At 31.7% G+C, this 18,852-nt stretch overlaps 1 protein-coding gene and 2 long non-coding RNA genes across 4 annotated transcripts; 1 reads left to right on the forward strand and 2 right to left on the reverse strand.

Moving 5' to 3' along the window:
* Nucleotides 1-539: 539 nt before the first annotated feature.
* On the reverse strand, nucleotides 540-18,698 carry LOC105735728 (uncharacterized). Of its 2 annotated transcripts, XM_086914185.1 has the most exons (6): nucleotides 17,074-18,698; nucleotides 16,057-16,206; nucleotides 7,832-7,992; nucleotides 4,460-4,562; nucleotides 3,074-3,660; nucleotides 540-1,000 (listed from the first exon to the last, which is right to left on the reverse strand). In XM_086914185.1, the coding sequence occupies exons 1-6, from the start codon at nucleotides 17,405-17,407 to the stop codon at nucleotides 782-784; spliced, it is 1,554 nt and encodes a 517-aa protein (XP_086770311.1). In that variant the 5' UTR covers nucleotides 17,408-18,698; the 3' UTR covers nucleotides 540-781. The 2 variants fall into 2 exon arrangements, with proteins under 2 accessions (XP_086770311.1, XP_086770312.1); XM_086914186.1 differs by lacking the exon at nucleotides 16,057-16,206.
* On the reverse strand, nucleotides 12,056-14,722 carry LOC147656608 (uncharacterized). Its single transcript, XR_015294124.1, has 2 exons — nucleotides 12,489-14,722; nucleotides 12,056-12,390 (listed from the first exon to the last, which is right to left on the reverse strand). It is a non-coding gene; the product is annotated as an uncharacterized LOC147656608 (long non-coding RNA).
* Nucleotides 15,833-18,704, forward strand: LOC147656609 (uncharacterized). The gene is made up of 3 exons (XR_015294123.1): nucleotides 15,833-16,287; nucleotides 16,426-16,693; nucleotides 16,865-18,704. It is a non-coding gene; the product is annotated as an uncharacterized LOC147656609 (long non-coding RNA).
* Nucleotides 18,705-18,852: the final 148 nt, after the last annotated feature.

The raw sequence follows: 18,852 nt of genomic DNA on the forward strand, positions 1-18,852 counted from the left end.
CGCTATACAAGTTTCGTTTCATTTATCTAATGAAATAATAATTTCGTAAGATCAAAATAACAGTTGATAGTGAACGTTCAATGAAGAGAAAGAATTTTTTAATATTCTTGATATTTGTTCAACAAGGACAACTTTAATTTTTACTTTTAATCTTTTTTTTTTTTTGTTTTTTCTATACATACATTTAATACTTATACGTGTATGAAATTGAGAAAAAATGTGCGTAGTTGGAATTTTGTTGAACTAAATTTTGTCTTTACGGCCAAAAAAGACTGTACTTTTTAATATTTTGTTTTTTTAGAATTTTGATAGGATATCTTCTTGATTAAAAAAGAAAAAAACGATGTGAAAATTTTGAGTATATTTAAAAAACAATCGACACAAAAATAAACTTTTAAACACAAACAAAAACAAATAAATATTTCATTGTTATATTTTCTAATAACCAATAATATATTGATCTTACGTTTCGTTAATTTCATCATTGATTGATTATTCATTGAAACGCCATAGTGTACATAATGAATCAAATAACTATATAACCATTTTATATATTTATTTCTACATCTAAATTCACCTCATAACAATAAACAGTCTATAAAAGTTTAAATTCTCATATATTTTAAAATTACTACATTCATTCGTATCATTTCCGAGCGTGGCAAACACGAAAATACATCGTCCACCTCGAATACCGTATCGCGATTGATCTTTGGATAACCGGTGAAACGTTTCACGTTTCATCCTATTTATTTATCACACTTGGAAGGGCACGGTACCTTCAAGCCATGCAGGATAATTGCTCGTACACGAGACACATGCCAATATTGTCCTCGAGCGTGGTCCCGGTATCCTCCCCAGGACCAAAGGCCACCCTGATGCGAAAGGGCGTTGCCCAAGTCTCCACGCGGCAGTTGCCTTCTTCGTCCACCTCGTTTCGATCGCACAGTGAATTGCCGCAGTGTTCAAGGTTGCAAATACCCGCCTCGTTGTTGCCAGGCTGCAAACACAAGTTTGGAAATTTCGTTTGGGAACATCAACGTCATCGTGTTACACGTAGCGAACATTTGCTTCGTTCAAGGAGACAAGGTTAGTTGATCCTATGATTTTCATGTTATATTTTATCGTATTAATTAATACTTTTTTTTTCTTTTTTTCCTTTTACTGGAAAATTTCTTGGTAAATATTCAAAATTGCGTAAAGTACGAAATATATATATATATACATATATTGTAATAAATTTTGAACAAAGAAGTTGATTAATAATTTTCAATCATTTCAGCGAATCATTTTTTGCAACCATTTTTCACGTGTATATTTTTTAGAAAGCCTTCCAATTTTTCACGTTATACAAATTCTACAACCTGGTATCGTGTATACTCTGAAAAATGAAAGAAATTAAGAAAATGGTTTTCTCTGCTTTCTTTTTCTTTTTTTTTTTTTTTTTTTTTTCGTTTCATGCGGTGGAAATTTACTAGTCTAATGCAAATGGCTACAGCCAAACAAATTACAAGAATTTTTATTTAAATAATCTTTGATTTAAACAAATTTTTATTTGGATTTAAATTTATTTATTTAACTATTGCGAACGAAGAGGAAAGAAAATATGATTTTGAAAAATATGTATTTCTGTAAATTATCAAACTATGTTATTAAATATTACATTTAGAATGAAATCTAAAAGAAGAATATAAATAAATCAAATAACATATTGTATTACATATATACAAATATATGAAAAAGTATTAACAACGATACGCAAATACATAGTAACTGCAAATCCTTGAAGCAAACATCATATTTCATCTGTTCAAATGGAAAAACAGAAACTTATAAAGAAACATTTTTATACGTGTGAAAAATTATTCGAAAAACAAATTTTAAACAAATACAAACAATAATAAATTACACGTATGTGTATGCTAATTTATGAATAAATTAGAATCAAATAAGTGCGTGCAATTTTTTTTTAAAAATAAAACGCGGAATGACAAAGAAAAATAAAATTTGAATTATTCAAAGAAAAATAAAATATTTTAAATTCTTAAGTTCTTGTTTAAAGAAAGAAATTCCAACACAAAATAACGAAAAATTTGTGTTTAAAAAATTTTTAAAAATTTCCAAACACAAAAAAAACCTTTTATTTTTACTAAGAAAAAAAAAACTGTAAGAAATGTGTTAATTAATTTTTCAATTTCAAGCATTTTTTATCGGAAGATTCGATTAAGATAACTGATCCATAGCTTGCGGCTAAAATAAATATTTCTCTGGAATATTTCATAGTGTTCACCGTTACATGGAAACTATTTACCGCTGCAAGAAGAAACTGAGCAGGAGATTACAAAAATGCACTACCTCGTTTACGAGGCAATTGCACATTTAAGTTTATAATAGATTTACTATATATACTATATCTAATAATTGGAAAATTATTTTTTTAAAAATTATAAATTTATCAAAATAACAAAATTGTTACAAACAATTTCAAAGAATATTATTTTTCAAATATAATATATAAAATTAATAATTTTGTTTTAACTATTCTGTTTCAAAAGACGAGTTTTAAAATTTTACACTTTCTATAATTTTAATCTAAATTCATCTTTTTCGAATATTTATCCATAACTCTTTCCTACAAATATTATTAAAAATAAATATTATTTTATTTAAATATTTAACAATCGAGTTTCTAAATTCAATTCAAACGGCAATCAATCATATTGAAAAATAAACAATTTACACGAACCATATCGAAAAACAAACAATTTACACGATCCGATAAAACAAGCTTACCAACCTTCATTCATTTCAAACCAACAGTAACCGATGATCATTAAATTACCCGATTGCACGATCAACGAAATCGAAAAGTTCAATTCATATCATAGAATTCATCGATCTAATGAAACAACAGAGCCATAATAAAGTTGGTAACATTATAATTGATAGCTTTTGATCCATCAGAAGAGCCACTCCTCCGTGAGCGCTCTCGAACCTAGCTAAAGCCACAACTTCTCCTATCAACCGACCCCTCTCTCGGCATCCGTGCTCCCAAACAAAGTGAAAACATTACCGTGATAAATTCCTCGAAGTCACAGGGAATGAGCACCCTGTCACGGCATCGTTCTTGCCCGTAAACGCTGCTCCCCCCCGACGGATCTGCTTCTTGCTCCATCGGATTGCTCGTGTTCATCGAGGTCAGAAGATCGTCCATAGAGTTTGATCCGGATCCCTCGATATCGGTGGCGTTCATAGATCCCACGGTATCGGTGCTATTATTCCTCGTGGTGAGATTCGTTGTATGAGCCTGGTCGGCGACAGACGCGTTCGAGTTCGAGGTGTAATTCGCCGATTGCATCCTGGAAGGGCCTATTCTGAACGAGTCGGGTGAACAGGGCGCGTAAGAGATTCCGCACATTCCTCTTTCTTGGCGGATGCAGAGTAAGTAGTCTTGGTTGGCCAGAAATCTTCCATTCGAGAGAAAGTTTAGAGATTTCAACGTGCCATTGTTGCCTTCGAAGTACTGGAGGCAGCCGGTAGGGGCGCGCTGCTCGAAGTCCAATTGGACGATTCTCATTTCCCACATTCTGGACTGGAGGCCACCGGGCAGCCGGAAGTGCAGCGTCAACGGCTGATCGTCCTCGTCCATGTCGATGTATACTAGAGAGAGAGAGAGAGAGAGAGGAAAAAAGAAGAAGAGAAAAACGAGGGTCTAAACAGTTGACTCGACAGAAGAGGGAAGTTGTATCGAGGAAGATCGATCGATCCCCTTAACGAAGGGAGAGGCTTCTCTCGAACAATGGAGTCTTGGGAAGTATCGTTTTCTAACACATATTCGTTCTTTTTGGCGAGGGGAGAAGGTAAAGCGAGAGATTGATTGTTCCCTGTCGTTCGGTGGAAACGCGATATTAGTGAGATTTTAATCGTAAGTGATGGATTAATGAGAATTCCTTGCGAAACATTTATCAATTCGAGTTTGATTTATTAATTTCGAGGGGGAATCGTTTGATAAACAAGGATCGTGGAAAATATACAAATGCTCTGTAAAATAATTTAAAGTCGAGTCAAATTTTATTCTTAGATTTTCACTTTTTTTTTTGTAAAAAAATTATATTTTTCTCGATACTGTTGTATTTTTTTCAGGACACTAGAAGAGAAAATCAAGAAATCTTTTAACGAGGTACAATTAAAAGCAGAAATTGTTGATTTAAAGAGATCGTTCGATCGTTCTGATATGAATGAGACGAAAAATAATTATTAGATCTAATTTTTTAGATCGTTTCTTTGAAATTTGATGGATCAGTACCATTCCAAATTTCGTTTTCTCGTTAATTACTATCAATCATCAAATTATTGTGATTGTATCGAATATTTTCCGTATAATAGAGTTTATAATAAAATATTGATAAATTACGTCGAAATATCGAAAAATCGGTGGTATGAAGGAATTCTTACTTACGATGCTGGCCACTGTTCCATCCGCACATGTGAAATATGCTTTTGCCATTCCTAATTTCCATAATATCTTCATCACATACGCCGGTCCTTGAATTGGGTTGACCCTACGACGATCGATAAGTTTCTTGAAAATGAACAAGTCGATAAATGCAACTGATTTTTATCACAGTATCCTAACTTATATTATCTTATTTCAAGTCTAAATAATTACCAAATAATTTCATTCTCTTTATTTGTTTGTTTACCTCTTTTAAAGACAAAGGAACAATTGAAGTATTTTTTTAATTACTTTAATTACTTTACGTTGTAATTCATTTAATTTATTATATAAAATTGAGTCGTAATTTTATCAAGTAATATTATTTTCGCTTCTAAAATGTTTCGCAGAAATTGAGATTAATTTTGAAATTCTAAATTGAAAGCTTTGATGCATTTTGTAGCATTGATTTAAATAAATAATTATCGATTACAAATTAATATTTTAAACGGTTTGGTACCATATCATTTAATTAATTTAGAAATAATTTGTTCTAATGCAATTTATTAATTCTTAATTTATTTATGTGTTTTATTATCACTAAATGTGTGAAGGATAACGTGTGATGATACTTAAAAGGGTGTATTTGTACTGTCTTGAAACTAATGTCGAGTTTTTTACTCTTTTTAACAAAGTAAAATTGCTGCAAAAACATTTTTTTTCTTTTATATATATATAAAACTTCTTTTCATAAATTTTTATAAACTCGCAATGAAACTTTAAAATAATCTAGAAACTCTTCTTTTCAATAAACTTGTTAAAATTATTCCAAAACGTTAGAAGATTTCTTTCTTTTCGATAAACTTTTATACATAAACTTTGATAAACTTGTTAAAATGGCTGCAAAACTTGGATATAACTTTAAAACTCTTATTTCTTTTTTTTTTTTTTTTTTTTTTATTTGAAGACTTCGTGATAAACTCGTTAAAACGATTATTGAAAAGTTTTCCAAAATTCTCGTCAATATTAATAAAATTATTGCAATACTTCGTTTTTTTTCCTTTATAATTTTCCATAATTTTCTTTTTCTTCAAATTTCAACAAACTTGAAGAAAAAATTAATTAACACAAAACTCAATGTCAAAATTCTGGCTAATCCTGTCAATGATACTAACTCGATCGTAATGCGATCTTAAAGTTGTTTTTTCGATAAATTTCACTTGGAGAAGTGTTGTGAATAATAAATCTATGAAAAGTTAGGAAAGGAGATCTAGTTGCTGTCTTGTTAACGACAAAACATGCCTGACGATCCATTTTCCATTAGATTCTTCGTACCTCGCATTTCGTTCCTTTTTCACTGTTCGACCGTATGAGTTTTTAATCGAATTCCGCTACACGCTTTCACAACGTATACATTCTGACAACGTTTTTAAATCAGAAAAATCTGGAGAAAAGCGAAATTCAGTTGCAATTTCATTTTAAATTCTTGATACCATTATTCCATTACATTCGACTTTTTCATTGCATAAATTATGGATACTATTTTCGGAAACCGGAGATTTTTTTAAAAATATATAGACATACGCACACGAAATGTAAAAATTTCTATCAAAATAGATATAGACATCTGGTGCAGTTGGAACAACGAAGAACTGAGAATATTTCACTGTTTTAAAAATTATGCTTCACGTCTTTCCCCCGAATAAAATTAAACTTGAAAAATAACGATTCTTTTGTATCTCGCATGTGATCTTGTTTAATGGGTCACTCAGTTGAACGAACAAAGTAAAATCCAATACGAAACTGGTTTGGTTATTTATATTAACGAATGTAGTCAAAAATGTTTTTTCAAGTATTTTTACAAGTATTAAATAATGATTTACTTCATATATTTTTTGCAAATATTATAAAGAATTTGTACAGTATATTGAAATATTTACCATTAAGCTTACTTTCCTTATAAATAGCATTGGAACATTACGCATTTATTTCTCTTCCAATATCTTAGATAATTTTAAACGCCATATAAAAAGTTATCATTCCCAAATTTCTTTAAATAAAAGAAATCTACCTAATTACTTTTTAACTCTTTTGAATTTATTGCAAAGAATCAATAACATTTCCCTAAAAAAAAAAAAAAAATGATTAATTATTAACAAAAATTTTTTTCCAATTGTAACAATTCGTCTAAGAAATCAAAATCGATAAATTATCACGCATTTCAGAAAAATAAAAAAAAGGTTTCATCAAAAATTTCATTGCTTCCACCGACTTACGACACGACAGACTATACGTGTGGAAAATGCGATCCTCTCGTTCTAACGCTGGCTGAAAAGAAAGTATAGTAATTCGCGATGCCTGTGCTATGCCTGTGCATAGTGAAACTATGCAGGAGGATGTCATTAACCCTCGGACGCACAGTCTTCCACGTACACCCCATCACGTACAATTATATTCTTTGCAATCTTAATTTTAATCTCTTGCATTTCCCCTGAAAGCTTCTGCTAAAATAACATCCCCATTATCTAAATTGTAAACCTAAATTATAAAGTAATATTCTTTTTCGATTGTTCACATTTTTTACACCCGTTTTACATTTGTGCATGTGAAGCTTGTGCAAATATTTCCAACTATTCGTACATTTTTCGTTTCTGCATGAAACTTGACGCGACGTATTCTCCCCCCCCCCCTCCCCTCCCCAAAAAAAAAGAAAAAAAGAAAATTGGAAGAAAAAAGATCAATTTTTCGAAAACTCGATCAAAAAATTTGAACACGACACATTTCTATCGAAGTGAGCAGGCGAGGCAACACGACTGCTATCGTAATAACCATTCCACCCAACAAACAAACCATAAAAGGGAAATGATGTACGAGAGCTCACCCTTAAATAACGCAAGACCCTGAAAAATTCATCCCTCTCCCTCCTCCCTCTCTCTCTCTCTCTCTCTCTCTCTCCTCCAAGGTTGTCCAGTTAATTTAAAACGTGGTAATCTTGCTCGTCAACGTGGCTGAATTTTACGAGGATGGTCGAAATTCCCCGGAGGCACTCGTAAATGTCAACCGAGGGACACCGAAACGAAACAGGGGAAACGTATATTCGGGTTACTGAACCCTTGCTTGCGTTCTCAATTAGGGGTCAACAGTTCCACACGCGAACGTGTGTACGTGGAAACCGTGCCGAGTGTCCTGTGTACAACCGATAATTTCGTTTCTCAGCAACGGTGGCCAGCAAGGACCAATTGGAGAGAGAGAAAGAGAGAGAGAGTGTGTAAAGAGGCGAAGAGGCGTAAAATGGTAGGAGAAACGTTCAGTGTGTGTGAAATCAGGAGTGCGTGGTATGCGCAGGGGTTAATATGCCGTTAGTGGAGCAAAGAATGACAGAGTTGCGTGGCTTACTATGTTGAAGTGGACGAAATCGATCCTTAGCTGGCTGACCTGCCTATCGATCTTCCGCACGACCACTGAACAGTTCATGGGCCAGTCAATGAGGTTGGGGAAACCGGGGCTGATCACGTAGGTCAGATTATTCTGCACCTCTTGCTCGCAACTTGCCGTGACTTGTGATGGAAAGAAAGAAAATTTATTAGGTCATCTCGAGCCTTTATTCTCGTATTCGAATATTTAATAATTACAGAGTTATTCTTTCAAGCAAGTACCTTCAAAGTTACAACATGGGTTACATATCTGTCTGTAAGTAAATGAAATCAAATTCTTTTAAATATAATTTTTATTAAACCTCAATTGTGCTATTATATATATTTAATCTTTTCTTTTTTTTCATTTGTACCATTATATAAACTTTTAAAAAACATTTAAAAAAAAAATATTAAAGCTTTAGATATTTCAAAGATCATGGGTTACATATCTGTCTTTAATCAAATGAAATCAAATTCTTTTAAATATAATTTTTATTAAACCTGATTTGTGCTATTGTATTTAATCTTTTCTTTTTTTTTTTTCCATTTGTACCATTATATAAACTTACATTTAAAGAAAAAAATATTAAAGCTTTAGATATTTCAAAGAATGATAATATAAAGAAATTGCACCTATTGTTGCACCTATGACCCTATATTCTATCATTCTATACACACGCAGAGTTTCATACAAAACAAAATGTTAATGTTAGTTTTACCAATAGCGCAACTTGTTAGTCGAAGGACTGCACGTATTAATGTACATGGAATATTGCATGAAAATTGTGGAAAAAAAATTACTCGAGATGTTCTTTTTCCTTAAACCGTGAAAAATCACGGGAACATTCAACAATGACCTAATAGAGGGGGCGGGAGAAAGGACAATTAGCGGAAGATAAATGAGCGTGGGACTGGAAAAGAGGCTGGAAAAGAGGTGCGAATCGAAACGATGGATGTGCAACGATGGCCATTTCCATGCGCCCGACAGAGAATGTATAAAGTAGAAGGTAGAGTATATATTTGTTCTACGAGGCGAATATCGACTCGAAAATATTGATCTGATTCTCAGCTCGGTGCTGCTCGAACGCTTAGGAAACAACGAATTCGAGTGCATTCGCTTTGGTCAGAACGCTCTGTTTTCCAATATACGATCTACTGATAACGATTCTATGCCCTTCCCCTTCCTCCCCCCCTCTCCTGGTCGTGCCATTTTCAAAATCGAATTCCTCGACCGTTTAATTGGCGTTTTTTTTTTAGAGACAATGGATGAAGGAAATCGATGGTAATCGATTCCTTGTACGTGGAAAAAATTTGTTTTCGAGAAATAATATCGGTCTAGCATATTTGCATAGATATTCGTAGTTACGTAGAGATACGAAACGACAAAGCTGATGAATTTATTGAAATTATGAAACTATAATATCTCGTTTAAAAATTGTGATATATTACTATCGCGTTATAATATCATTATATTATTGTCTCACGACTAAGCACAAAGATAAATTAATTAAAGTCGAACGTTATTTCTTATTACCGTCCAGTCTTTTTTTTTTTTCTCGTATAATATCTTTAATCCATTCTTGATTCTTGTTTGTATTAAATTTTATATTATTTTTCTCATTGAATAAAATTCTTCTAAATATCGCGAAGATATAAATTCCATTAACACGCATAACTTCCCGCGGGAAAGTTATACAATTACTTATTCATACGTGTGTATTATACATTGGAATTGGTAAAAAAAAAAAAAAAAAAAAAAGGAAAGAAAGAAATAAAAAAAAAAAATCAACCAAGTTCCAAAGAAAATATTCACACTCTCTTCTGCTCTTTTATTATCTCACGTCTTTTTATCGGGTTATATGCTGATATTTTTATATGCTGTCCTGTCCACGATAACGGGAAAAAGAAGTTGAAAAAGAAGTTGTACACCTACGACTGGGGGAAACTGTGACAAACGGTACACACGATGAATTATAATGCGCGATACGATAATACCTGTTCACTCGAGAAACTGGGCATAGATTAATAGGCAAGGAAGTCGTGGCTCGAGCCACGAAACTACGCGTGAAATAAATTTTCTAATTGGATAGCACGTGTTTAGATACGCAATTTTTTTCAAATTCAATTTATCTTCAATTACACAATGAACGTGAGAAACATTATAAGTAATAAGAGTTTAAATTTATTAATGCGCTAATAATATGTCTATTTTATATTTCGTGACACAGAAAAACATATTTAAACATTTAATTAAATACGTATTCGTAAAATGATGAATTTAATAATATTCGTATATAAATAATTTATCATTATTCTCCGCAATATATATCAAGTTTGCAAATTAAATTTACCGTCTATGAAATGTACAGAAGTTGATCGCATTTGTTGCAAGAATTTTCGTAAAATAAATGATTTAATGAATTAGTAAATGCATCCATATTAATATGCATCTTCAAATTTAACTAATTCAAACGTGTTATTCGATCGAAGCATACAAATCATACAAATCATACGAAATAGCGATAAATAGCTTAAAAAATAGCTAAATAGGTAGAATAACGTAACGTTTCGTGTTTTATTAAAATAAACCAACGTTTAGAAAAATTTGACCGCTATTCAAATTTATTATACCAGGTACGAACAAAGGAACGAATGATTTAATATAAATTTAATATAAATTTTTGTTTATAAATCTTTTTTTAATTTTTTGGTGTGTAAAAAATATTATTTTCGGCTTTATATTTTCACGTAGATTATTTATCAATTTGTACCGATTATTAAAATTAATAAATATATTAAAAAAAAAAAAATAGCTCATATATATCGTAAGCGAAATTTAATTTGATTTCTCCATATTAATTTGCATATCGGTGTCAATTTTCATAACTCTCACAAGTTTCATATTCAATTACAATTCGAGTTTTCATATTCAAAATGAAAGAAACTTTGCAAACAATGTTAACAAAAAAAAAAATAAAAAATCGTTCGAAGATAAATATTATAACAAATAATATAATAATAAAATAAATATTTCTAAGAAAAAAAAAAGACGCGTATGACACGAGCATAATTATCGTAAAATTATCAAGAATAATAGATATCTTCGTAATTACCATTTAACCCGCATAATTAAAGGGAAATTCATAGTGGAGGCACGAATGACTTGCTTTCACATCGAGTTAAATATCATTCGTGAAAACTTCTCGAAAACTTTCTGCGAAAATATTTTTACGGAGGATTATTAATCGCAATGTGACGGTCTCGTAAGCAGCCCCAAGCCCTGATAACGAGTTCTTATTCACCCATTCAGCGGTCGTTTTAGAGTGACGGTGGTTCTATTCAACTGGCTTCAACCCCGAGGAAACGGTTAACAGTTGTGCGCAGATATTTTTCGCTTCCCTTCGCTTGGAAAACAAGCGGGTAGACAACTTTAAAAAATTTACAGAGCGGTGTCTCTGCGGGGAACGATGTCTCGTTACGCCCTTAAGACCTGACCTTTTCACTACGTGCATCTTTTTATCTCATTTTTTCCTCTTGTTTTCTCTCTCTCTCTCTCTCTCTCTTTCTCCCCTCCCCTCCCCTCTTTCTTTCTCCTTACCTTTCTTTTTCAACTCGTCCTCTTGTTAGAGGAGCATAATAAAATTATTACGAGCAATAAAATTGGAAAGACGAATCTGTTCACGGTCCGTAAAATTAAACAATTTGTTAAAAAGGAAAGATTGTGATTAAAGTCATTGTATTCTCGATCTTTCGCGCATCACGCGTTCGCAAATCAGACATAACCTGGCCAGGAATCAAGGCCGCGGCATTTGGAAACTGTTTGAAAGTACAGTTCCAATACACAACATATTCCATATGCATAACAGTATATAGAACAGTTAGTCCGATGGTTATGGTGTTAGTAACTGAACTGGTTGAAAAGCAACGCATTCCCGACACTAGACGTTTCCTCTGACCATCATGGAATAGTTTCTCCCGCATCAGATCGATTCACGAAAGATTGGGAAACACTGAGAAGCAATGGAACGAATCGTGCGATTACGTTACGTATCTATTTTTCTTCGAATCGATTAAGAAATATGATATTGAACGAAGTGCACGGTTTCCCATCGTGTTTACATCAAGTTTTAATCTATCGTAATTTCGATCTTTCCGTATTATCGATCATAATACGATATTTAATCGAGTTATGAAAAGAGAATAATTTTATTTCGATTAAAGAATTCGATCTATTTATGTAAATTTAATTTTTTTGATGTAATATGTCATTTATAATGTATAATTAAGTTTATGATAAATATAATTATAAATATATCACTATTTATTTCTCTATTATTTCTCTATTTCTCTATTTATTACCGAGACGTATAAAATATACAAAATTCGATGAATATTTGGAATATATTAAAAACTTATGAATATTTATACGAGGTTAAGAAAGTTCAGGGATCGGAATGTTATTTTAGAGAACTGTTCTGACTTGATTTCGGTATTTCCATAATACTCTCTGTTTCCATAATACCTTCGTTCGAGTAATACCTATTAGAATAATTACGTTAAAGAACGTCTATAAACTATTATTATAGGAATATTATACCGTAGAAAAGTTAAAAATGATACGAAACGAAAAGATTAACCTATTTCAGATATTAATCGAGAATTTAATGTCACTCGTAATTTTATAACCAAAGATTGTTCGTTTATCGAAAATAAACCAGACATTATTGAATATCTGAACGATATATATTATTCGATATATAATCACAAGTTGGAAATCTTCGAAAATATTCAAATTTTCAGATCACCAAAATTTCCTAGTAGAACTCAATTTAAAATCGATATACTTTAATCTACGAGATGTACATTAATATTACTTATAAACAGTTATTCGTCAAAGGCAAACGGTATATTAATATAGATGACTTATTTTACAAAATTATTTTTTTTATCAAAGACGAAGATAGTCAATTCCGTGTAATCCAACGTAAAATACTTTGCTTTCCAATTTTCCTTCAATTTCACAAAATTTCCGAGGAACACGACGCTCAGAAGTACTTTAATGTATCAACGTACAAAGAATATATGTGTGTAAATATATGTACAGGATGTGGTGTGAGATATCTAAAGAGTTTTTCGCGTTCGACATAGTATCCTCACCGATATACATGATCCCAAGGAGAAAAGTCTACAACGGTTATCAAGTTAACCTAAAAATAAGCACGTACACACAATAAAAGGATGCTTGTTCTATGAATTTGCTCACGTATCATATTTCGTTAGAAACGAGAAATAGAAGAAAGCTATACACAATTCGGTACGATGAGAAATCATAATCAATTTAAATTTGATCGAAATGATAGAGATATCAAATGACTTTATAATTTTTTTAAACTAATACATAATATTTATCGTCGTTTATCATGTAAAAAAAATATCAAAAATAGAGAACAATTATTAATTATTATTATTATAATAGGAAAAAGAATGAAAAAAATAAAGAATATTATCGAATTTCATCGATCGTCCATGTCCTTTTCAATTTATTAATCACGATTTCGATAGTACCGATATAATTTCGATGTATAAAAATCTTATCTTTTTTTTACGAAAAAAAAATTAAAACTCGCGAGATCACTTTCCGAGAGAACATTCCTCGAACGTGAATCACTTGTTGATAGCTGGCAATCTCTACGGAAGTAAGAGAAAAAGGAGAAAGAAGGCAGGAATGCGATGCTGTTCTCGTAGCAGGATCTTAACGGGCAATCACAGCAGCCTTCAGACGCGATCCTGAAAGAAGAAATTGGCGGAAAGGTCGACGAAACACGGAGATCTGGGACATACGAACGAGACGAGAGCCAATTAAATAACTGTATAACTTGTGCCGTACGTTTTACCCTGGCACGCGAGTTTGTATCGGGTTATTCCTTCTCCTATTCCTTCTGTTTCTCTCTCTCTCACACACACTTTTCTCGTTTCTTTTTTCTCTCCACGGCCAACAGAGGCGCGCATGTTCCTCGAGATTCATTCCTTGCGCCCGGCCATCATTGATACCGTTAACTATCAAGTTTAGTAATAAATTTGTTTGCATTCCTTTAAAAGAGTATTAAATATATTATTATGCACGATTTATAATTTTCTTATCATTTTCAATCTGTTATATATTTACTCGGACACTTGTCTCGTATCGATCTCCGTCTTGTTTCATTTAACGCAAATTTAAATTATTTATAACTTCATAAATAAGTCTCCAGGATGTTTAATGCTAATCCTAAGAATATATACATGTACCGTACACATGTATTATTTTATGTTTAATGCTCGTATCTTATAAATAATAATATTATAACAATGTAAAATTTAATTTTAACGTATACGTATATTTTTTAACCTATCAGTATCGAATACTTTGACGCATACGTATACGTGTAAAAAAAACCGATTAAATTGAAGAATAGCACGTTTCAAGAAGCCATTTGTTCCCTTCGAACGAGAGAATCTGCGGATCACTGACGGCAAATCTGTCGACGCCAATATAATTAATTGGATCCAAAGTCGCGTTAATCGTGTAATTTGTAATGGACGAGGGGGGAATATTTAATCCCCTTCGTTATGACGTGTGATTTAAGAGTTACACTATCGGTCGAAAGTTTGGAATCGCCTCTTTAACGAAATGGGAAGTTGGATTTTTTAATGGAAAAAGTATGATTGGATTCATATGAGACTATAAATTTCATAAAATTGCAAGAACGATTCAACTTTAATCTTTTTCGAAGAAAAATTTCGAATATTAAAACATAACATTAGTCTGGAAGAGTAATGATAGAATTGTAAGAATTGCGAATTTAATAATAAATAAATTATTGATTTTAGAGATGACTATTGAAGATACAATATTTGTTTCTTAGTTAATTTAATAACATCATTACTAATAATAATAGCTAATAATTTATTTTTGGATAATATAGAATGAAAAAAATTAAATTGAAATTCAAAAGAATCTTCAATAAAAGTCAATTTTTATTCTAAACGAAGAATAAAACCTTGCTTTCAATTTTTCATTTTTCTCGGCAAACCATCTTCAACCATCTTTTTATCACAAATTACGGTACATTTCGTGTTTATATTATCGTGAAGAAAGTTTCAAACCAGAAAGCGGTAAAATCTTTGCGCAAGTTCAATCTACCAATATTAATAGTACTGTGCATCGCGTGGTAAAGTTTCAGACACGATATCCGTGAAATGTTCACGTGAAATGAGTGTGGTACGTGTAAGTGCTTTCATGGACTGAACAATTTACGATTGACAGAACACGATGTGGGTGGAAACGAAGAGAGCAGATAAGTAGAATTTTTATTTAATTTTTGCATAAAAATAAGTTCTACGATTACACCATGTTACACCTATGTAGAAATATGATGTTAGAACTTATTTGAAAACAAAGTGTTTCTACTATGATATAAAATCCCACAAATTGATTAATGAATAGCATTCATGGTTAAATGAATTTTCACAAACATGCCGCAACATGTTCGATTAACATAATAATAATTATCCAAATAGAGCATTGAAAACAACCGCATTGTCATTATTATACTGAACATTGAATAACAATCGTTGACCGTTGATTGCTAATGAAGATTTTTAATTTTTCTTAAAATCTTCAATTGCAGAATTTTGAGAAAGGAATTTATAATGAAAAAAAAAAATGTGGCCCATCTTCGAAAAAGTAATATCCTACATCGTATTTCAAAAAAATATGAAACTCGAGAATTCTTAAGAATTCAAAATTTTAATCTTCAATTTCCCGATTATATAAATAAATACTTTCAACTCGTTCTCTAATTCTCACAAAAATAAATTCCTTTAGAAAAATCTAAAGAAAAATCACGACGCGCATCGTAAAAATCGTGTTGTTTATAAAAGTGAAAAAAAAAAAAAGAAAAGAAAAGAAAGAAGAATATAAAGCAGCAAGCACGAAAAACGAAAAGAATAAGGAATTAATTGCACAGAGCAGCGCGGCAGTATAAACAAATTAGCAGTGGCGAGAAGTGAGTTCAAATCCTCGTAAATTTAAACGCTTTTATGCACAGAATCCTTTATTTCCCAGCTGCGAAATTTCCACCGCAGGATATAATATGCGTTCACACACCGAATGAATCGACGGTGGATAAAACAGGATATACGAAATATGGTACGGTTACTTACATATGCAGCACACGCCGAAACCAAGTGCACATCGTCCAAGGGACTTTCCCCGTTGAATGCGACACTCATACGTGTTCATGCATACGCCTTGCCGCCGTTTGTCTTGTGATAGGCACTCCTCTTGCACCGGGGTGGGGAAGAAGTCGAGAACTAAATATATACATGTAAGGGGATGCAAACGAGAAATCGAATAAAATAACGAAAACAAGATGTACAAGGTGATTTATGAAGGTATCTTTTGAACGTTATCTTAAATAATAATTTTAATAGAGTAATTTTAATCTTTACTTTTAATTCATTTCCTAAATTCTTATCTGAATTTAATCCATATAATTTTATTTTATTATTATCGTGTAAATTCAATTTCAGATATACGGCGGAAATTTAAAATAGGACGAGAAATATTTTTTTCCGTCGTCCACTTATAAATTCATGAATATCGTAATTAAAATTACACGAATATCGCTCGATATTCGACTAGAATTCTATTTTGTTTGGTGCAATAGACACGCGATAATGAACACACAATTACCGAGGTAATCAATTCGTCGGTTTCTGATCTCTCCTCGATGGAAGATGATTGAATTACTCTTACTTAGTGATTGGCAATTAACGCTTTGCGGCTGTACGAGTTTGGGTAAGTGTCTTATGCATTGAAATTTGACGAAGCGTGCAGTTATTCCGTGTTCTAATAATATACTACTTATTCATCGATGAATGATGATTGAAACTGAAATATCGTTCGTAATTTCAACGCTTTGAAATTAACCAATTCAAATCTAACCGAAATTGTTCATTAACTTTAAAGGAGGAAATACAAATTCATCCTTTTCGAGGAACGTAGCGTAACTTTTTCAACGGCATCCCATTCGAGGCCAAACACTTCCGTGAATCCTACACAAGATTCGAAAAGGAACGAAAAGCCTGGGGCAAACACACGAATACGATGCTCGTGGAACGTCTCGGGGAAACGGTGGACACAAAAGAAACACGAAACGGCACTCCGCGAGAACTTACCCTTCGAGATTGGATTTCCGATCAAATCGAATTCGTTCGAAGGTTTCTCCACGCTCTGATTCGGCCAAAAGTTCAAGCCCAGAAACGACCATTGGTTCGTGCTCCGTGGAAACGCGATCAAGGTATAAATACCGAACGACAACCACGACGAGACACTCCATTGTGGGCTCGGTACAACACTCGCGAATAAGAGCATTAGGATGGAATAAACGGTGAAACATCCGAAGATCGTGTTGAACATGGGGGGGAACCACGCGTTCGCGCACGAACAGGATATTTCAAAAGTGAACACGAATGGAAGACGATGACCGACTGACTGGCCGTGTAACAGCATCTCGGGACAACACGTGTTGAGCCCCTTCTGCTACGGTTACCTGATTACGGTTACCACGTTACCGCTACCGATCGCTTTGATCGCCAACATCCTCTTACTCACAGACCGAGATCTCTCATCACCTTTGGTGATTTTGCATTAATTAATTAAGCTTCGAAACGATATGATTTTGATAGAATAGGCTGGGATAAAAATAAGCGAGTACGTTTGATCCTTGTGAAAACGTGTCATTTTTACAAATTTTCCCTGTTGTAATCAAAAATCGAGAGTGGCTCGAGTTGACTCGATTCTTCGAGTTAATCTTCAATCGAGACTTTTATTGCCGATATCTTTCTACGTAAGTGGACAATTTTTTCTTTAATTTAATTTTATATGTAATTATTTCTTATTAACAATTAGATGTATTAAAAAAAAATGTATATGCAATATTTTATAGTTATTAGAAATATAATTTTTTTAAAAACAGATACGGTAAATATAAATATTTGAAAATATATATGTATATATATATATATTTCTTTTAAAATTGTGGAAAATGAATAAAGAAAATTTGTTCGTATATTAGAAGATTAAGAACAATTTTAACAGCTTTGAAATTGAACCCTAAAAGAATATAAAAGATTCAAATTTCACAAAGTTGTGACATAGTTTCTCAACATTCGTTTACAAAGGCAAACATTTCAAATAACTTTCCGATATTTTTGATCCGCCGATATATCTCGGTTAAAATATTGGAAAACTTTATCACAGGTAGTTCGGTAAATAATAGAGTTTTAGAATTACGATTTTCGTATCTCTGCTAGAATTTTTATAAATAATTGATTAACGAGTATAGTGCGCCCATACATCTACTAACAATGCAATATTTTTATAATATATTATATTATTATTGTAATTTAACTTTAGTAAAAATCTTAATAAAAGATTCTTTACATTAAGTAAAATTCATGTTATACTTTTTATTAATAATTGTATCTTTTAATTTGAATCGTTTTATTAATTATATTATTTGTATCATCTATTATAGAATAATACAAAATATTTTGTGAAACAAGCAGTTAATTAATTATATTAAAAATAAAAAGAATAATGAATGAGTGATTTTATAAAATAGGTAAAAATAATGTTAAATAATGTCGAATTAAATAAATTTTTCAAAAGATTGCGAATTGAGAATTTCAATAGGATTTTTTGTGAATATTTTATTGTAATTAATATATAAACAAAAAAATAAGATAAAATAAACAATAGTAAAAAGAATAAAAAAGAAAAAAAAATAAAATTAAAAGGAAAAAAATATTTTTTTTTTTTTTGCATCATTTATTTAAAATATATCTATGTTCAACATCTATTCAATATCTATAAGATAACTTGACAATGATTTTTTTATTCAAATGGTGAAATTTAAAAATACTGAAAAAGACGATAAATCTCCCATGATAAAT

Source organism: Apis florea, unplaced genomic scaffold, assembly GCF_048593485.1.
Source record: "Apis florea isolate Af1SG1 unplaced genomic scaffold, ASM4859348v1 contig_3585_pilon, whole genome shotgun sequence".
NCBI classification, from domain to species: domain Eukaryota; kingdom Metazoa; phylum Arthropoda; class Insecta; order Hymenoptera; family Apidae; genus Apis; species Apis florea.

Coding starts and splice junctions, on each gene's coding strand:
- LOC105735728 (XM_086914185.1), bottom strand. CDS start 17,407: ATGCTGTTACACGGCCAGTCAGTCGGTCATCGTCTTCCATTCGTGTTC. Junction 16,207..17,073: donor CGGAAATCCAATCTCGAAGG/GTAAGTTCTCGC, acceptor GTATATATTTAG/TTCTCGACTTCTTCCCCACC. Junction 7,993..16,056: donor TTTCGGCGTGTGCTGCATAT/GTAAGTAACCGT, acceptor TTCCATCACAAG/TCACGGCAAGTTGCGAGCAA.